The following is a 21,156-nucleotide window of genomic DNA, read 5'->3' as shown; positions in this document are numbered from 1 at the left end:
CAATGCATGTAGGCTTCTAGGTTGAGCTTTAAAAACATCCCCCCCCGGATGTGACTTTCTATCCACTGTATGTCACTGATACTGCTTCACTTTATTTTAATATGTGTTTAAAGTTCCCCTCCACTCATAAAACAAGTTTTTTTCTTATGTTTATGTCCTCTAAAATGCCTGACATTGATTTTACTGACTTGTGTGCAACATTTATCACTCGAGAGGTGTTTTCACGTTGCTCCACTGAAAGGTGAAATGTCTGTGCACTTCAAAAAGCCAACTGCTGTCTAATACACAACCACTAATGCTGTTTTCACAAGTACCAGTAACAAGCTAAAAAACAACACCAACAAATCAAAGATGCTAACAACACTTTCCGTCCTGATTCATCTAAGATTTTGCTGATTTTGATGCAGAACAGACTTCTCGTCTGCGACTGTCTGAGGCTCAAACATGTTTCGTCATGACTGAATCTCTCCGATGTTTCCTCTAACGTCAGCCATCTTTGATCCGCACCACAAAATATCACATTGAGATTGTTATTCTATGTGCAAGTGAGCCTCAGTTAGATAAGAATGAAACACAAACACATATAAAGCTAGTTTTCATGTTCATAATTTTTGGTTAAATATGCATTAGTGCACAAAAACAAATGAGTTTTTCTGTTTTAAGCTCCTGTCCCTTTAAGACCCGCCTCTTTAATGCCCGGTCCGCTGTGATTGGTCGGTTCAAACACACTTGACAGAGCAGCCGTGCAAAATCAATTCTAAAGAGCCAAACTAACTAATAGGCATACATTTGGAAAATGTGTGACATGAGGAGATAGTGTGATGTCACAAAGTCACAGAATTAAAGGCGGGGCTACCGATGAGGCGTTTAAGGAGCAGTGTTTTCTGTGGGAAAGAGGACCTTGACCTTTCTTGACTTTTGAGATATTTTACATGCGCAAGAACCTGATATAAAATACTGAAGGAAAGGAAAAATGAAAAAGCATGATGGGTGTCCTTTAAATATACCTTCAAATAGACGACAGCATGACAAAATGACCGATATACTTGGTGCAGGTATGAAACTGAAAACATGTGTGTGAGTACAATATGTAGAAAATAAAAGGATTTTAAAAAGTAGGATAAATAAATGAAAGCATTCTAAAATAACTTGGTGTTTAGTTACAAAAACAATACATTTTTCTGTCTGGAGGGGAACTTTAAACATTCCAACACGACATTGGAATATGTGTGACGATGAGCCACCGGTGTCTAAAGCCACGGTGTGCTTGTGTGCGCCTGGTAAACATGACATGACGGCTATGACAGCGTAGATTTAGGGAGTTAAGCGAGCATGTGTTGTGCAAGCAATGATACAATAACAGGCTGTGTACTTCTCAGTCACCATATCTTCATATGCTGCATTCATGTGCACTCACCGTGGTTTGAACCGAGCTGTCTCTCATGTGAAGCTCGGCCTGTTGCTGTTACACTGAGCACCTTGTTTTTCAAAATAAGAGTCATGTTTGCAGACCTGAGACAAACCCCCCCTTTGCATGGAAACACATACCTACTTTCTGTTTGGTCCATTTGAACACTGCTAGAAAGTTCACCTGCCTGCGTCTCCTGCCTGTGTGTGTGACTGTCTCTTAATTGGGTTCAAGGTGGTGGTTGGAGACAAGGTGGTGCTGATGCCAGTGAACGCAGGGCAGCCTCTTCACGCCAGTAACATCGAGCTGCTGGACAACCCCGGCTGCAAAGAGGTGGGATGAGATCAGTGCTGGTAACATACAGCGAGATGAACCTGTAGCTTGTCTTCTAGCTTAATTAGTGGCTGGTGTTATCAGGAACACGTCGCTTCATTTCACGTTTCTCTTTATTCTCCGCTTCACGCCGCAGGTCAACGCCGTCAACTGCAACACCAGCTGGAAGATTGCCTTGTTCATGAAGTTCAGCGACTACAGGGAAGACGTGCTGAAGGGGGTGTGTTATTTTGTACTTTATCTTTTAATCCGTAGCGCCTACAGCGTGCAGGTATCTGTCACAGAAATCTGAGGGTTTTTTTTTCCTGTCCTCTCGTCAGGGAGACGTGGTGCGGCTGTTTCACGCCGAGCAGGAGAAGTTTCTGACCGGTGACGAGTACAAGAAGCAGCAGCACGTCTTCCTCAGGACCACGCTGCGGCAGTCCGCCACATCCGCCACCAGCTCCAAGGCTCTCTGGGAGATCGAGGTAGAACGAACACGGGGATAAACAACATTGTTTATGGATGCAGTTGAAAAGAATCATTCGTCAAGCTCAGTTTAGATATAATAAATCAACAAATGTTTCATTTTCAAGCAGGTGAATTGACGGTTTGGTCATATTATAATGGCTAAGGTCCATTTCTCCCGAACGTCGACCTTTATTTCCTCTTTGATGACCTTTTATCAACCTTTAGTTCTTTGTCACACATTGTCTATTGTACTTCATCTTCCTCTTATCAGCTTTCACTAAATTGTAGTTCCTGTTGTGCCGGAACGTACTTATGTTACCGTATCAGCTGTTGAGATGTCGTCGTGTCAGAATGACAAACAAATTCCTGCTGTGCTCATGTCTTAGGGTGACTCTCATTCTCCCCCTTACGCAGGAAGTGTAACAAGTTACTTTTTACTTGTACGGCTCCTACTGCATAGATAGCGTTTCTTCCATCAGATATCTTACCCAGGGACAAGCTTCTGTACAAGTTGCCCACTGAACGTCTCTCCTCAACCAATTCTCTTCTCTGAAATCCAGTTTCTGTTGTTGAGCCGGAGTCCTTCCTGCTTCACTGGCAGTAAACGCCTCATTTCCAGCAGCAGTGTTTTATTTACATGGCTGTGCTGCCGTATCAGATCAGTCAGGGTTCTGGAGGAATTCAACCAACATGCTGTATTTTCCGCAGTTATTTCGCACAAAGTTTGCGTCAAATGTTCTTTGCATCTTCTACTGAGACAAACACAAAATAACGGCTAATGGAAACACTTCCAGCTGACGGTTAAACTCTCTCCCTCATCCTCCATCCTTCGTACAGTGATTTACCTGGTAGCCTGTCATGTCCTGACCTGACCTGACACACTTACACGTCATCGTAACACAGCCTCGGATAAAAAGCAATCTGTTCCTGCAGCCCAGGAATGCAGCATGACTTCATAGAACAACTGTGATATCATTTGTGATTTGGAAATTGCAAACCCTGATGCTGCTTGTCACTGGGGAAAGTAAGAATATTACAGTAACTAGTTACTTTCCAACACTGCGCATTTCATGTAGTTTGTGAACTATTGTCATTTTGAATAACAGAAATTATCCCAAGAAACAGTCCTCTCCTACACCGAGCTGTTTTGTCTGCTAAACAGGCTCTTTATTGAGATTACATCATTTTGATCCATTTATTTTCATTCTTTTATCTTGTTTTTTACATGTTATATCTATATAGATTTAAAGGAAAATGTTTCATTTATGAAAAAAAGCTTCCTTGAATCACCTTAACAAACCCAGACTCTCGGTGACCAGTGCTGTTCCACACAAACGGATGTAAAATGAATGAAAACAATGAATAATGTTTTAAAAGTCACTCTGCGTTGTATCGGAGCGTACTGTATTGGAGTCGAGCACAGACTGACACTGAACCAAACACTCGCAGGAGACAGAAAACATCACAGACGGGGGACGAAAGCTGATGTTGGTGGACGTTTCACGCTCCTTGTTTCGTGTCTTTGTGTCAGGTTGTGCACTACGACCCCTGCAGAGGCGGAGCCGGCCAGTGGAACAGCCTCTTTCGCTTCAAACACCTGGCGACCGGGAACTACCTCGCAGCGGAGGTGAGTTTGTCCATCGTTTGGTCTCTGCTTCGTGATTGCAATTAACTCTGCAGCACGTTCAGAAAGTCGCTCGCACTCCTGATCACTTTGTCTGAGTCACTGAAGCACAGCTGAAGGGGAGTTTATGGGATGTGCTGTAGGTGGCAGTGTTCCCATTGATATGGCCACTATCGCCCATCTCCGGCTGCTGAGCAGTCTGGATTTGGGTGATGGGGGGGGGGGGATGATAATGACAGGATTATGATCAGAGCTGTTTTGAGATTTCTTGAGGTCACTGACTGCTCATTTCCCCCGCAGGTGAACCCTGAATTCAAAGACAACACGGTGGAGCCCAAAGGAGAGGTGAGTCGGTCAAACACGGCTGCAGAAAAAAACACTGCGCCTCGCCTCTGACTGGTCCGCCACTGACATAAATTTCACATTTTATGATTCAGGACACGCAAAAGGCAATGCAAATAGTTTGTAATGTTGCACAATAGATGAGTCACGGCGCCCTCGAACTGAAGACACAAGTGTGTTTTTCGTAGAGGGAGCAATTATCTCAGCGGTTATTCATTGTCTGTCCAACTTCGGGGCCCTTCTCTCCGTCTCCTCATGCTTTGGTTATGCAATATCACCAGTTCTCTCACACTCGCAAAGTACTTGTGCTCGCACTCACGCACGCACACACAACTCTGAATCTATATCTAGACATTTCGTTCAGCTCTCAGCCACCTTGCGCATTTGTATTCTGGCAACGCACAGGAACACGCGCACACACACACACGCACACAGACACACACACACACACACAGCCTCACACTCTCCCATGCACATGCTGAATTTCAGACACACAGGGGGCTCCTTACATAACGTCTGGGTGTGGGGGTGCCCTGCGAGAGGGGATGGAGGGGAGGCAGACGTGCTGTCTGCTCTGCTCCACTCGCCTGTGCTAAGCTGGTGGGGTGAGTCACCAGCATTGGGAGGAGGGAGGGGGGGGGGGGGGGAGTGGGAGGATGGAGAAGCTGAGGCGTGGAGGCAGCTCTGGGGAGCTTCCCATTGACATGCAGAGAACAGTGGGAGAAATTAACCCTCGCCATTATCTGCCGCATCTGCACAGCGCAGACTGTTAGCAGCCTACGTGCTGCAGAGTCGAACACAGCACACAGAGAAGTCACGGCTCTCCGGCTACGTTTCTGCGTAATTTGATACCTCATTAGTGTAAGGCGCTGTGACAGTATAGTTTGGCTCGCATCCGTCTGTCGTCAATTATAGATTTTATCAACAGTCGGGCTATCAGTTTCCTACGCCTGTATGTGTGGATAGTCGAGGCGAACCGGCTCAAAACACGTCTCTGCTTTTACTTTTTGGTCACATGGACTCACTGACACTCGACACTTTCACTGTTCACCTTAATGAGGCCGTTCTTTAAGATTATAGCCGGATGTGAGGGGTGACTGATAAGTTCGTGGCCTAAGGCAGACGAGAAGGAGTTACACAGGTCTTCTTTTCCGTGCACATGCAGTTCGACTCTTTAGAGTGATCAGGTAGAAGTTTGTGGTTAACAGCTTTTGTGCTATTTCTGTTTCGGGTAATTGAAAATTGCAAGTCAGCACTGTGTGAGGAAATGGACAAGACCTCAAGACGACAGTGATGACGGCTGCCGACCACACATGCAGATTCCCGTCCTGTTCACCTGTTTTGACGCCCTCCGACTGTCGTACCTGTTCTCTAAGATGAAGAAGGTGTTCAGTAGTCGGTGATGATGATGTTACCGCTTTGGACTAAGTGTGTAAATGTAGGAGTGGATGATTTGACTCCTCCAACTTTGTCTGTGCGATTTGAAACCTTGGCCTTAGTGTGTTGTCCAACTTGTTTCACACTATCCTGTGCATCTATACGTTTAATGTCATAATCCTAAATCGTATACCAAATATGCTGCTGGCTTTTTCCTCCTTTATCTGTATTTTAGTATTAGAAACTGACTTCTTTGGGATTGTGCGCTTTGTTTTTCAATCATCACCCCAATTATTTTATCACATTGTCAATAAAATGTCAGAAGATTGTGAAAATAGTGAAAAACACCCTAAAAAACGAATGCCCACTGCAGTTTCCCACGATCTAATTTGACCGTACTGCGTCTTTTATAGAAGCACACAAGATTTTAGATTTACTGAGAAGAAGGAGGGGAAACTTGAGGAATAATCAGAATCAATGAAGACACACGTTATTGTATTGGTTAAATGTTTGAGCTGAAAATATGTCGTCTTGATCCACCTGCTCCGGTTTACTTTGGACTCGGATCCTGAAGTTTAGATTTACGATCTCATTTAGCAAAGAAAAGCGGCAAATCAGAATCATGAACGTTTGACATTTTTTCTTGAAAATGGCTTAAAATGATCAATCGGTTATTTAAAAAAAGTTGTAGATTGATCTTCTGTTTGATCCGCCATCAGCTAATCTCACCAACAGCTTGGGTCGACAAAATAACAGTTTACAGAAATAATCAGTAACCAAAGTCGTAGTTAGATGCACACACAGGCTCCAGGTGAAGTTCACTGACTTGTAACAGCATAAACACACTCGAGCATCTTTCTGTTATATATTAAATATATAGGCCGACCACACAAAGGGACATGTAGTGTTGTGCACTGTGTGTTTAAAGATTGTTGGTGCTGCAAAAGAAAATAATCCACCGTGTGAGTATTGATAAAAGACTTAACTGTCTGCACCGTACAAGCTTTAAGACCGCTGACACTAACTTCTCCTTCCTGTGTGTGTGTGTGTGTGTGTGTGTGGTGTGTGTGTGTTTGTGTGTGTGCAGAACGAGACGGACATTGTGTTCTCCAAGAGGAAGCATCAGGCAGCGGAGAAGATTGCTTTCACCCTGGTTTCTGTTCCCCATGGGAATGACATCGCCTCTCTGTTTGAGCTGGACGCCACCACTCTGCAGCGGGCCGACTGCCTCGTGCCCAGGTCAGACACTCACCCGGGGGCGGGTGGTGGTGGTGGGGGTAACATCTGCTGTAGTTTTAATCCACGGGAGGGGCAATTGTTCGCCAGAGTTCACAGCACAGAGCACAGCGGTTATTGTCGGGAAATCTGCCATTAGGGTGAGATAATATCACTTAGTCTGACATCAAAACCAACTGCTGCCGCGAGTTTCCTTCAAGAGAGTGTCGCTTTGTTTGTCGGGAATAAAAACTACCTGAAACAGCCGACACTTGTTACTGGATCATTTCACAAACAAATGGAACTGTGTTAGAAGTTCAGGGACAGGGAGTCTGCATCAGTAATACAATGACAGATTTCTTGCAATGACTTTGTTTTGAAGGGAAAGGCAGAAATAAAATGTCTCAGCAGTTTACTACCCAATCAAAACTGCTGAAATTGTAAACACTGTTTTGTCTGAATGAGGGATTTATCTTTTTTTTAGGATTGTATGTGCCCCCTAACAAAAAAGCCGGCCCCAACCTGGCCCCAACCTATTAAAACTGGTCTAGAACCGCCACTGTTCTAAACACAAAGAGCACTCAGGGTTTTGCAGGTATCTTCTGGTCATAAACCAAAGAGTTGGATAAATTAGAGAAAAATGTACCTCACAAATGACAAATCACTAAAGTTCATCCTCAGGAGGATACGACCGAACTTCATGGCAGCCCATGTAGTAGTTGTTAAAGGTGTCGTTAGAGCAAAAGTCATGGAATCAGAAGGACTCTGAAGGTTTTTTATGCTTTGGGGTCCAAGATGCAATATGTCACTTTCAAAGTTTACAAAATGATCAACAGAAAGTGAAGAAGTAAAGTTTTGTCGTCATGATGTCACCAGTATGTATTGTTGCAGAGGTATCGACTTAAGTTAGCATATAAATCAGCTAACCCTGGCCCGTCACAGTCCACAGCTCCTGGGCTAACAGTGTGTAAACGCCAACGCTCCCCTTCTGGACCGCTAGCTCCACGGCTAACTGAGCCAACTACGTAATGGCAGCCTCAGTTAGCAGCAGTTAGCGGTGACTCCGGTGATGTGCTGCCCCCTGCTGGTTTGGAGTAAGAATTCGACAGGTGTTAAAATTGGCCTTTAAGACTAGATATGAGGCTGACTGACTCTCTAGGATCAGTTCATTAACAACAACAAGCAATCAACTAAAATAATAATAATAAAAGCATGCACATCCAAAAGAGTTGCAAAAGTGACCTTACAAATATAAAAAATATGTACAGTGAACTCCATGAGTATGATTCATCTGTGCAGCATTATCTGAAGCACCTAAATTTGCCAGAACCAGATCATCACATAAAGAAATCTCATGTCATTATGGCCCAGTGACGAGGGATGGTTACTAATCATAGTGCAGAGTATGAATCCACAGGGCCTCAGTGAAAACACAGTGCACATGCTAAACTACCTGTCCCATCCTTTCTCAGAAACTCCTACGTGAGACTTCGGCACCTGTGCACCAACACCTGGGTGACGAGCACCAACGTCCCCATCGACGCAGAGGAGGAGCGCCCTGTCATGCTCAAGGTCTCCACACACACACGCACACACACACACACACACACACACACACACACACACACACACACACATACACCCACACACACACACAAGTTAAACAAACATGGATGCATTGTTTGGACTTTTCTCTTGGCTCTCACGACAGATCGGCACCTGTCCCACTAAAGAGGACAAAGAGGCTTTCGCCATCGTGTCCGTTCCCCTGTCGGAGGTCAGAGACCTGGACTTTGCCAACGACGCCAGCAAGGTCCTGGAGTCGACTGTGAGGAAGCTTCAGTACGGCAACATCGCTCAGAACGAGAGGAGGTGCGGACACATGACGGGACAGGCGACACGGGACGGTGCGCACGTTTTACGATTGCATTTCAGTGTAACGTCCTTGATATGTATTTTCAGGTTTGTGACTAAGCTCCTGGAGGACCTGGTGTTCTTTGTGTGCGTGGTACCGAACAACGGCCAGGATGTTCTGTCCGTGGTCACCTCGACACCCAACCGAGAGAGGCAGAAACTCATGAGGGAACAAAACATCCTCGCCCAGGTTGGCACGAGCACGCAAGCACCAATTCAGAAGTGTTTGTATCAAATTATCTTCCTTTTTCATTATCATCGTATGCTCGTTTCTGTCCCATCAGATCTTCGGCATCCTGAAGGCTCCGTTCACGGATCAGGGCGAGGGTCCGATGCTCAAGTTGGAGGATTTGGGCGACCAGCGCTACGCCCACTTCAAGTACATGTTGAGGCTCTGCTACCGGGTGCTGCGCCACTCCCAGCAGGACTATCGCAAGAACCAGGCATGTTTTCCTCCTTGTGCACAAGTCTGACGTCGAGTGTTCATTGAGTTCATCCACACGCTCGTCATCACAGGGATGTGGGGAAGCTGAAGGACAGAGGGTGGATCTTTGTTTTTAATGACGTGTTTCAGGTCTAAACAAAAAAACAGGAGACGAGAGCAAATGCATGAGTTTGAGTTTATGAGTTTTGTGAGGCAGGTTTCATCTTTGCTCAGACTGTCGGTGATATTTCCAAGATGGAAGCGATGTGAATGTGTTTTTTTAACAGGAGATTCTGGCTTTTTTTTTTCTGGGAGATTATCAGTCTGATCACAGCTGCTGTGACGATGCCCTCAATCTAGAAAACAAAGGCGTCTTCAAACAGTCTTTAGAATCGATTATTGGACTGGAGATGAATAATTCACGACACGTTTGTTAATGAAAGTGAGCTGAGCGGATGATGGTGGAAGTTTTGTTTGGGAGGAAGTTCATTTACACTGAAGGCTTTGTGCCGCTCAGGTACGACCAGCTGCTCGCTAATTTTAAGACAGATACGCCTTCATAGGTTATTCTACTTCTTTCTGCTTTTGCTGCCGTCGTCCAGCGTTTCAGCACGTCATAGATAAACATATGATGTGTGTGTGTGGGTTTTATAACAAGAGTAAAAGTAGTACAACAGCTGTACCTTGCTGAAAGTTTCTTTTTCATTTCCTGCTTTTATTCTCGTTCCACTCACCAAATAATTACTTCACTACAGCCACCGGCCTTTTTTAAAAGACATTTCTACACATCACGGGAGGAAAACTACATTTGTAAATGATAAAACCTTGAATAGAACAAAGCCGTTGTTAATGATTTTAGTATCACCTGTGCTTCTCTATTATAACATATCAAAACGCCTGCTGTGAAAATGCCTCAGATACAGCTGGAGCTCCGGAGGAGGAGCAGGGACGTCTAGTAATCGGAAGTGCGCTGGTTTGAATCCCCGGCTCCCCTAGCTGCATGTCGGAGTGTCCTTGAGCAAGACACTGAACCCCAAATAGCTCCTGATGAGCGGCTTCTGCAAGTGTGTGAATGTGTGAATGTGACAAGTGTAAAGTGTTTCAAGCGGTCTGTAGACTGGAACATTTGCTAGGAACACCTTTGAAAATATGAAGATTTGCTTGTGTGTCTCAATTTTATTTAATTGCAAATTAAATATTTTAGTTTATGTCGGGCTCGTCGAGCAAACTAAGCAACTCCTCCACAGACACAGGCGTCGTTTGCAGCATCAAGTAGGTCGCGTTGAGCCGCTCGGTGGCCAACAGGCTGCGGATGTGATTCAGCACATTTTATACTCCTCAAACTTTTCTTCTCAACTTCACGCCGCCGCCGCCACATCGCAAGTGTTTACAACCAAGTGTGTTTCTTTATTCCGCGCAGGAATATATAGCCAAGAAGTTCTCCATCATGCAGTCTCAGATTGGGTATGAGATCCTGGCCGAGGACACGATCACTGCCCTGCTGCACAACAACCGCAAGCTGCTGGAGAAACACATCACAGCCAGAGAGATCGAGACCTTCGTCAACCTGCTGAGGCGCAACAGGGAGCCCAGGTCGGACGCGTTCACCTCCCGCAGATGAGATGACCTAAAGAAACTATTTAATAATAGGAAGTATAGGAAGAGTCTGACAGAGCGGATACAACTGTGTGATTCTGTAGGAAAGACACGATGATGGAAACACAGTAGAATGCTCTTCATGCAGGAGAAAAACATTTCTCATATATTAAATACATTTTTTGAACGTTTAAGGTTTAAACTGTGCAAGTTGAATCAGGCGCATGTTATTTTCATCTTCTTAAATATTTAAATATATATATATTTAATTATATTTAGTTATTGAATACAGTACATAAAATGTTATCTTACATATGTTGAGATATACCAAGTAATGCAGTTTTTCATATATCCTATTAAAAATAGAAATTTGATTTCGCCCAAATATTATCTGGTAATATATGCATAACATATATTTATTTAAGTATAAATACATATCAGTATATATTACCATTATATTATCAAAAAGTACATTCATTATATTTTGTTGTTTATTCTTGAAGCAAAATAGATGTGAACTCGTTTTGTATATCGCTCATATGCTTGTTAATAAGGGACAGATGGATGCAATCAAATACAATTTGTGAATCTTACTTATTTAAACTACATTTTTTGATTTAAGATTATCAGTTATTTATCATAAATTCACCTTTAATTTCGCCTTATTTCCGCTATGTGATCGCACATTTTGTTGTTTTGTATCCGAGTGTGTTTTAGGTGAATTGTAACTATTATTTAATCATCTTTACATGTCAGAATACAGAAAGTTCTGTAAGAAACAAAGCAGTGGTTAGAGTTCTTGGAGTAAAACCGAATAATCACAAGATGCTACATGCAGACGGGAGCGCGCTCCGACTCTCATGTGAACAGTCAGCTCGTGTGTTCCTGTGCTGGATCTTTTGTGTGTGTGAAACATTTGGTTTAATGTGTTGATTCATGTCTGTTTTTACTCTCCCAGATTCCTGGATTATCTCTCTGATCTCTGCGTGTCCAACAAGACTGCCATCCCCGTCACGCAGGAGCTTATCTGTAAATTTATGCTGAACCCCACCAACGCAGACATCCTCATCCAGACCAAGTGAGTCACACCCTGTGGTATCTATATTTAAAGCATCCGAGTTGATCCTGGCGTGTTTCAGTCACTCCGTCTTCAAACATGTATAAACACGCACATACGGTGCTCTGTGCAGTTTTCCTCTCGTGTGAAACAGCCCCGACGTCGGACTGTGATATGTGCGGTTTGTCGTGGAACTGCTTTTAATGTCGCGCGTTCTCCCTCACAGGCTGATCCCCAACACGGAGACCACCCTGGAGTCGTCTCTGCTGCAGGAGGAGGCGGAGGAGGAGGAGGTGTGGCTCTACTGGATCGACAGCCACAAGGAGCCCCACGGCAAATCCATCCGCCACCTGGCCCAGGATGCTAAGGGCAACCACAAGATGGATGTAGACATCATCACCTATTACAGGTGACGGCGGTGCACTTAGCTGCCCCACGTGCTACACCTGCTTTCCCCAGTAACACACAAGCAAGACAGAATATACCTTTTTCCCCTTTTCTCCCCTTCACACGGTGCTTCTTCTCCCTCCCCGCCTCCTCTCTAGGTACCAGCTCAACCTGTTTGCTAAAATGTGTCTGGACCGTCAGTACCTGGCCATCAACCAGATCACCTGCCAGCTCCCCGTGGATCTGATCCTGCGCTGCATGTTCGACGACTGCCTGCCCTACAACCTCCGGGCCTCCTTCTGCCGCCTCATGCTGCACATGCACGTGGACCGCGACCCGCAGGAGGCCGTGGTGCCCGTCCGCTACGCCCGCCTCTGGACCGAGATCCCCTCCAAGATCACCATCCACGAGTAGGCGCCCGTCCGTGTGATCTTGTGTGCTTTGTTACGCGCAGGCTGTGATCGTGATTGAGGTCGTGCTTCTCCACAGGTTCGAGTACGAGTCCGCCGACACCTCCAGGGAGGAGATGAAGAGGAAGTTTGCTCCCACTATGGAGTTTGTGGAAGAGTACCTGAGAGATGTGGTCAGCCAGCCTTATCCGTTCGGGGATAAAGACAAGAATGAACTCACGCTAGAAGTAAACTCAACTGCAACGTGTCTCATTTTCTTCATTTCCTCACGTCGGCTCTCCGTGTGACGTTCTGGGTTTTACCTCTCTCCTCCAGGTGGTGAATCTGGCCCGCAACCTGGTCTACTTCGGCTTCTACAGCTTTAGCGAGCTGCTGCGTCTCACGCGCACTCTGCTGGCGATCCTGGATATTGTCCAGCACCCGCTCACCTTCATGAACAAGCTCAACAAGAGCCCAGAGGCTGGTCAGTGCTGCAACACGGTCAAAGTGCATGAATTCACTGCATTGCTCAACGTAGATCTTCTTGAAAAACCGCTGTTTCCTATTAAAAGAGACCAATCTAATTGATCAGGCAGGAGGATGCAGATCTATTATACAAGAGAGGGACGTATTATTCAAGTTAGAGACAGACAATAATCCGTTGTCAGGAGCCCTCAGCTTTCTAGATGCGGTATGTGGATGCAGCAGTTCATAAATGTATGCAGGAGCAAAGCTACGCACAAAAGCTTTGGGATTTAGACTTCGCCTGTGCAAGTAGCACCCGGCAGACAGCGGTAGAAAAAGGTGATAGTTTGCAGATCTTGGTAGGAGAAGCTTTGGTGTCAGTGGAACCGAAATAACATGTCGATACGAGGTCAAAGATGACATACTTCAGATCACAGAACTAAAAACACAGATCGTGCTCTTGGAAATGATTCAGGAGAGGCTGTAACGGGCTTGAAAAAAAAACCTCTTTCGGCAATGTTTAACATCGCTGAGAGAGGTTCCCGCACCATTTATTTGATGTCCTCAGGGCATTTTTTTTCCAGCTTTTATGAAACACATCATCAAACTTGGCTGAAATGCATCAACTGTGTGAGTGGAAGTAAATGATGAGGCTTCGGGATGCAAAATGTGTGACGATGAGTGTTCTCCTTCAGGCAACAATGTCCTGCGCACGATCCACGGCGTCGGGGAAATGATGACTCAGATGGTGATGAGTCGAGGCGTGCTGCACAGCCTCCCCGACACCCCTCCCTCCCTCCGCTACGGGAAGGGACTCTTGCTGCCGGACATCGAGGACGTCATGGTGATGGACACCAAGCTGAAGATCATCGAGATCCTGCAAGTAAGCGCCACCTGCTGGACGCACCTTCGACGACTTCTGGAGTTGCTCAGCTGTTTGATTTCAATGTTTGATTGTGTTTTTTTCTTGTGTGTGTATTTTTTGTTCCCCCGTTAGTTCATCCTGAGCGTGCGGCTGGATTACAGGATCACATACTTGTTGTCCATCTACAAGAAAGAGTTTGGGGACAAGAGCATCGCCGACAGCTCCGCCTCACTGGCGGAAATGCTCCCGATGACATGTGAGACTTTTCTTCTTCTCCTTAAAAAAGACAATGCGAAGCGTTCGTTCTGCCGCACTTCACTGACTCGTTGTCCACTTTATTGTGTCCCCAGCTTCTGAGCCGGACATCGACGAGATTGCCACCAAAGCAGAGAGCATGTTTGCGGGGAGGTTGGTGGCGATTTGCTTAAATACACTCAAACATTTTTACAAATAAAGATGCAACCTGAACCTCCTGGCGTTGTGTGATTCCAGCTCGGAGCTGAGTGCGGTGGAGCTGGACGACGAGGGCGGCCGGACGTTTCTGAGGGTCCTGATCCACCTGATCATGCAGGATTACCCCCCGCTGGTGTCCGGCTCGCTGCAGCTCATCTTCAAACACTTCAGCCAGAGAGCCGAGGTGCTGCAGGCCTTCAAACAGGTAGCGACAGAGTGCGGCGTTAGGCACTTCCTGAGCTAAGTGATTCTTGTCATGGTTGATGTAATCAGTTTGGATTAGGAGGGTTCTCCAAAGGGCCGAACAGCGGCGGCTGTAAACTGTCTCGCTCAGAGCTTCCTCAGCTCCCATTTCAACAACTCGCTGACGTCCCAAAGTGGTGCAGGGAGACTTCTTGGCAGAGATTTGCTCTCACACACATTTGTTCTTAGCCTGGTTTATTTCTCATCAAGTGTGTGCGTGTGTTTTCCAGGTCCAGCTGCTGGTGTCCGAGCAGGACGTGGAGAACTACAAGCAGATCAAGACAGACCTGGATCAGCTGCGTCTGACTGTGGAGAAGTCGGAGCTGTGGGTGGAGAAGAGTGGAGCCTACAACGGTGAAGACCTCGGGGTCCGGCAGGGCAAAGAGCAGAACATCGAGGTGCTGTACCGTCGTTCAGTGGCCTCGCCACCATCAAAAAGCAAAACCTCACACTCGAGATATTAGTGTGAAATGACATTTGTTTCCTCCACAGGAAGTCACTATATTTATCGTGGGCATCCTGTCAGTCACTCAGCTGCACTGTAAACGGCGTCTTTGTTTATTGTTTCTGTCGTTCATCAGAGCTGTTTTGTTAGCCTACTGCAGCCGAATAATGAATAATAATATCTGGCAGAACAGGAAGCTGCTGTAAATCAGCTTTTATTAGTCCGGCCTGTAACATGTAGGGTGCTTTTTTACATCATTATTATTACAATAATGCAGTAATAGTGGCGATAAGGATCGGAGCGGGGATGTTTCCCACCGCACTGTGACGAATGCCTGGTGATTAGAGGCTGGATGTCGAGGTGATCGCACGCCAGAGATAAACCTTTATAGACGTGTGCCTTCACGTTTAAAGGTGCAATATGTTAAAAAAGGGTTGAGGTCCGTTTCCACGTTATGACATTGATGTATTGTGTTGCAGAAATATCTACTGAAGTTAGCATGCTAACCAGCTAGCCCCTGGCCTATCTCACTTCAACACTTTGGGCTCTAAATCCGGACTGCTAGCTGCACGGCTAACTAAGCTAACTAGTTTCTGGTAGCTATAGTTAGCAGCAGTTAGCAGTTATTCTAGTAATTTGCTGCCCCCCCCCCCCCTTTGTTTTGAGCATAAATGGAACAAGATGCCAATCCTTACATATTGCACCTTTTAAATATAAAATGTCTTTTGCTCACGTGTTTCTCTCTGCAGGAGGTCGTGTTGAGCCCGGTGCAGGATGGAGACATCAAGCCTCAAATTGACAGCAACAAGGCAAACAACTACAACATTGTTAAAGAGGTGAGCTCTGGTCTGCATCTCCTGATTATTTATGACACTTTGTTCTGTAGTGTGTCTCTAATAGATGTGTGTGTGTGTGTGTGTGTGTGTGATATTCAGATCCTCCTGAGGCTCAGTAAGCTGTGTTATCCCAGTAAGAAGAGTCGTGTGCAGCAGCAGAGGCTGCTGAAGAACATGGGCGCTCACACTGTGGTGCTGGACCTGCTGCAGATCCCGTATGAGACGGTGAGTCATGTCGAACCGGATGACTCCTCGCGCTGAAATCTCCGTCTGTCTGTCTGACATTCCCTCACATAATGCCTCCTTTTGTTTGTTCGGTTCTGCCCTTCGCACAGAGCGACGAGAAGATGAATGAGATCATGACCCTGGCACACACGTTTCTGCAGAATTTCTGCAGAGGAAACCCTCAGAACCAGGCTCTGCTGCACAAGCACCTGAACCTCTTCCTCACTCCGGGGGTAAATTGATATGACATCGCTGTTCTTTCCCCCCTCGTTGATCTACCTTGTGTTCTTTTCTGGCAGCCTTAGCCTTTAATAAAATGCACAAGGTCCCCAACAAGTGATATTTTATCCTAGTTTTTTATGAGCAGGACCAGATTTCTTTGTTTCTGTTTTCCTGTTTTGCAAATAAATCAGTTTACTGACGTTATAAAGATCCTCTTCTGTGTTTTCCCCCAGTTGCTGGAGGCGGAGACGATGCGTCACATCTTCATGAACAACTACCAGCTGTGCAACGAGATCAGCGACCGCGTGGTCCATCACTTCGTCCACTGCATCGAAACACACGGGAGACACGTTCAGTACCTCAAGTTCCTGGAAACCATCGTGAAAGCCGACGGGAAGTATGTGAAGAAGTGTCAGGACAAAGTGATGACGGAGGTGAGAACGACATTCACGTCTCATCAATCCACACGACAGCTTCCGAGAATAAGGAGTATCAGCGGAGAAAGAATTTAACGCGCTTGTTACTGTCACTTTGGGGTCCAGCTGGTGAACGGCGGCGAGGACGTGCTGGTGTTCTACAACGACCGCTCCTCCTTCCCGGTGCTGCTGCAGATGATGGGCTCCGAGCGAGAGCGGACGGATGAAGACGGAGCTCTGGCCTACCACAACACGCTGGTGGAGCTGCTGGCCGCCTGCACGGAGGGCAAGAACGTCTACACCGAGCTGAAGTGCAACTCTCTGCTTCCGCTGGACGACATCGTCAAAGTTGTGACTGATGTCCACTGTATACCAGAGGTGAGGCGTGATTCACCAGAGAGCAGTCATATAAATAACCCGGTCATGGCCTCTCTCCATTAGCTTCCCGTTTGATTTAAGAGTTGATTTTAATAAATTATTGATCACTTATAAAGCTTGTCTGGTTCCAAGATACATAACAGAGATTTTGGCCCCTGTAAGAGCCAGGTGCAGCCGTGGATCTTCAGGTGGAGCCATTCTGGTCGTTCCAACGTCAGGGGCGCTTCACACTACTGTTGGCAAAAGATTGAAAATATCACTAAATATCGATACTGAATATTTGAAATGGTTTAAATACTGATTTTTCGCAATATTGATACTGCAGAACTAGCTGTTTTTTTTTCGCTCTCCTCTCCAACAGTAAGTTGACAAATGCATCGCTGTAGAGCCCCATCGGCTCCGGAACTAAATCAACTTACACACGTCTTGTTATGTTTGTCTTTAGATAAAAATCTGAAATACTATGCCTACAATACAGTTTTCCACATGGTAACCAATAACTATATTTTTTCAAGGTAGTGAAGTAAAGAATTTCCAGCATTGTGACGACGCAAGTGCTGCACAACAGAGATTAAAGAGCCGCGTGATTTTCCTTTTTTTTTTTTTTAGTTTTTCTGCTTCGGTGAAAGCTTTCAGTCATCCCCATAGCAACCAGATGCTATCCTCCAGCCAGCTTGCTTCAATTGTATATCACATTATATCATCCCGATTGTCGCATAACATTATGTGACAAAATATGACAAAATTCTCCATGTTCTAAGTGCCGAGCGACACTTTCTTCTGTTGAAAATGCATCACTTTTGACTTGCGCTCACTGAAAAGTGAAATAAATCCGTTTTAATCTAAAGGTGACTCAGCTTTGGAGATTTAGTGACTTCTGTTAAATCACTTCTGAAAACATATTTTGCATTTAGCATTTTCATGTCTTCTTGTTTTCACTTTGCCTTCACGTCTACATTTCTATTGTTATATGACAAGTAAGATAAGTTATACAGAGTGCCAGAGAAATAAAGGCGTTGTAAATATGTTGGCTGCAATCTCTCTTTAGGCATCTCATTTCTTATTTTCTTTAACCCCCCAGGTGAAAACTGCCTACGTGAACTTCGTGAATCACTGCTACGTGGACACGGAGGTTGAAATGAAGGAGATCTACACCTCCAACCACATCTGGAAGCTCTTCGACAACTTCCTGGTGGACATGTCCAGAGTAAGGCTCTCTCAGATTTTAAAGGTCGCACATGTCCGCCTGGTACTTTTCCTAATGAGGCGGCGTGCACGAGACTCGCTCATCACACACTGCGGGTGAAGAGACAGAGGATAGAGCTGTGATGTGAGGTCGAGCTCGTTCACAAGTTTTGCTTTCGGATTTCAGGTGTGCAACACTACGACAGACCGCAACCACGCCGATCCCGCCCTGGAGAAGTATGTGACGGAGACGGTGATGGCCATTGTCAAGGGTTTCTTCAGCTCGCCGTTCTCTGTCAACCACTCCAACCTGCAGGTATTGTTTTCCACCTCTGACAGCTTATTCGATGTGCCCGCAGAGGGAGGCTTCGCTCACATCACGTCTGAGTCCTCCGCCAACTTTGAGCTACTTTACAGTAAAATATTTGACAGCCGGTCGACTTCCTGCGCCAATCTGCCTTCTGCCTGAATCCTTCTTGTTTGATTGCAGACGTTTGTAGCTAAAGCACCCGCTTCAGGTGTTTTCTGCAGAAGTCTGCGCTAATGTCTCCTATCAGAGACTATATTCAAAGTGCTCCCATCAGATTTGTCTGTCTTTCTCTGCACTTATGCCCTAAAAACCTGTATTCCCCGCTCCCTCTCCTCTTTTCACAGACAAACCAGTCTGTCTTCATCAAGCTGCTTCAGTCTTCTTTCAGGATCTACAGCTGCACCTGGATCAACTCGCCTCAGAAGGCGAACATCGAGAGCTGCATAAAAACGCTGGCTGACGTCGGTGAGTGTTGCTGTTCTGCCGTCCCGCCTTTCAGCTTCGAGATGCGTTTAAAGCCGCATCATCTGATCCTTCATCTTCTTCCCCTCAGCTAAGGCACGCGCCATAGCCATCCCAGTGGACCTGGACAGTCAGGTGAACACTTTGTCTCTCAAGGTCCACAGCACCATGGTGCAGCGAGCGGCCAAAGACTGGAGGATCTCTGCGCGCACACGACCTCGCAAGGAGCCCCTGGGCGGCCCCGACTACAAGAATATCATCGAGAAGCTGCAGGTGAGAACTTTGTCACAACAATCCACAGCCAGGCTGGCAGCTCTGAGACTTTTAGTTTAGCATGTTGGCATGCTAACATTTGCTGATTTAGCGCTAAAGGCTGATGGGAATGTCATTATTTTCTAGGTATTTACGCGGACACATTATAAGTTTGTCCTGATGACGGTGCTCCATGTAAATTCAGGGGGTCACCGAAGTTAATAGAGTTTTTCCCGAGGGAGACGTTAATGTCTGGACCAGATTTGATGGCAGTCCGTTCAATAGTTGTTTACGCATTTCACTTTAAAAAATGAAATGATCAGTATCATGATGGCTCGAGAGGAAAAGTTTGGGAATCGGCAGAGTTGCTCGGCTCATGGTGATGCATGAAGAAGTTTTTTGAGATATGTATACATTTATCTATAGACCTCTCCGAGGTCTCAGTATCAATCTCTCCAGGACGGCATCTCTTGAGCCTTTCTCCTCGTCTCTCCGTGATGTGCAGGGAGTCGTGTCTCTTCTGGAGGAGCAGTTCAGTCCGAAGGTTCAGGCTGAGTTCTCTGTGCTGGTGGACGTCCTCCACAGCCCCGAGCTGCTGTTTCCAGAGGCGGCTCGGTTACGCTGCGAGAGCGGAGCTTTCATGTCCAAGTAAGTCACCGCGTACGACCCCGCAGTGTGTGCGGAACAAGAAGAACGCACTCCCAACTTCTAAAAAAGCCCCGAGGCCGCATTTTAAAGAGTCGGCGCAGCTGCGTGACTGATGTGGTGGTTTGGAGTTGGATGAGTTGAGATTTTGGACCGAAAGAAAAGCTGATATTCAATGTCTGTAAAGTTGAAGATGGCTCGTTGAGAGATAATATAATGTACTGTAAACAATCAGTGTTGCAGAAAGGGCAATACTGAGTAGAAAATAACAGAAGATGTGACAGTAAATTACACACACACACATATTTACATGTGTGTTGTCACGACATGAATATGTGACATCATGATAACAAGGTGTGTTTACTGTGTGTTGAGCACAACATCAAACCTTGTTGACTATAAAACTGGAGATGAAAGGTTTGGATATTAATTCAAATTGTACTCAGTGCTCGGTTATGATTTTAAAAAGGTAACTGAGTAGATCACACAGTGTAATGAATACTTAAGTATAAGGAAAATTACAGACTCGGGGAAAAACAAGGCAGATGAAATTGGTCACTTCCACTTTAAAATGCTGCTTTCACTCTGATGTAAAACTATAATATTTGCATCCAAAATGTAGTTGAGTGGAAATATTTCGTAACATTTAATATACCTCAAAGTTGTACTTGAGTAAATGTACTTAGTTACATTCCATCGCTGTAACTGAATAACAACTAGGATAATATTTATTTGAAAGTCAGAATCAGAATTCCTTTATTAGTCCTGCAAACGGGGAAATTTGTGCGTCACAGCAGCCAAATGACAGTTAAATATAACAATAAACAATAATAATAATAGTAAAAAATAAACAATATAATAAAAAGGTAAGAAATAGAAATAGACGTGTGTATAAATGTATATAATATGTAAATGAAGAAAGCAAAAAAATGAAATTATAAATAAATATTCCAAACGTTAAGCTGAAAAGAAGACCATTAAGAAGAAAAATAATTAATTTAAGTTAACTCTGGTGAAATGACTCAAATTAAATACTTCACTGATTTCCTGAATAGTGAGTTTGATACGTCGGCACACCTGCGGGGGTGCTGTTACCCTGCTGCTGCTCTCTGACCTCCCGGGAGACGCACCAAAGGAGATCTCACATGTGGTGATCGATGAAAAGCATTTGCTTTTGTTTTTTAACGCGCGAGCCAGTGACTGCATTAGCGGGACGCGGGCCATAAATGATCCGCCAC

General features: G+C 45.4%; 1 protein-coding gene across 1 annotated transcript in view; it reads left to right on the top strand.

The window, feature by feature from the left end:
- Positions 1–21,156, top strand: part of itpr2 (inositol 1,4,5-trisphosphate receptor, type 2) — a 69,383-nt gene that overhangs the window by 9,782 nt on the left and 38,445 nt on the right. The window contains exons 6-36 of the mRNA XM_030425891.1: positions 1,643–1,741; positions 1,878–1,961; positions 2,062–2,208; positions 3,723–3,818; positions 4,116–4,160; positions 6,622–6,773; positions 8,222–8,321; positions 8,461–8,621; positions 8,712–8,853; positions 8,948–9,106; positions 10,508–10,680; positions 11,642–11,761; positions 11,967–12,149; positions 12,286–12,537; positions 12,617–12,764; positions 12,853–13,000; positions 13,677–13,864; positions 13,979–14,102; positions 14,197–14,254; positions 14,339–14,504; positions 14,773–14,940; positions 15,737–15,823; positions 15,923–16,048; positions 16,159–16,281; positions 16,504–16,704; positions 16,813–17,064; positions 18,146–18,271; positions 18,437–18,565; positions 18,904–19,024; positions 19,113–19,294; positions 19,779–19,921. Coding sequence (XP_030281751.1) covers positions 1,643–1,741; positions 1,878–1,961; positions 2,062–2,208; positions 3,723–3,818; positions 4,116–4,160; positions 6,622–6,773; positions 8,222–8,321; positions 8,461–8,621; positions 8,712–8,853; positions 8,948–9,106; positions 10,508–10,680; positions 11,642–11,761; positions 11,967–12,149; positions 12,286–12,537; positions 12,617–12,764; positions 12,853–13,000; positions 13,677–13,864; positions 13,979–14,102; positions 14,197–14,254; positions 14,339–14,504; positions 14,773–14,940; positions 15,737–15,823; positions 15,923–16,048; positions 16,159–16,281; positions 16,504–16,704; positions 16,813–17,064; positions 18,146–18,271; positions 18,437–18,565; positions 18,904–19,024; positions 19,113–19,294; positions 19,779–19,921 — 4,403 coding nt within the window. The remainder of the gene's footprint in view (positions 1–1,642; positions 1,742–1,877; positions 1,962–2,061; positions 2,209–3,722; positions 3,819–4,115; positions 4,161–6,621; positions 6,774–8,221; positions 8,322–8,460; positions 8,622–8,711; positions 8,854–8,947; positions 9,107–10,507; positions 10,681–11,641; positions 11,762–11,966; positions 12,150–12,285; positions 12,538–12,616; positions 12,765–12,852; positions 13,001–13,676; positions 13,865–13,978; positions 14,103–14,196; positions 14,255–14,338; positions 14,505–14,772; positions 14,941–15,736; positions 15,824–15,922; positions 16,049–16,158; positions 16,282–16,503; positions 16,705–16,812; positions 17,065–18,145; positions 18,272–18,436; positions 18,566–18,903; positions 19,025–19,112; positions 19,295–19,778; positions 19,922–21,156) is intronic.

Source organism: Sparus aurata, chromosome 8 (assembly GCF_900880675.1).
Source record: "Sparus aurata chromosome 8, fSpaAur1.1, whole genome shotgun sequence".
Lineage (NCBI taxonomy): Eukaryota > Metazoa > Chordata > Actinopteri > Spariformes > Sparidae > Sparus > Sparus aurata.
The sequence above is the reverse complement of the archived record's forward strand: the minus strand, read 5'-3'. Positions and strand labels throughout refer to the sequence as shown.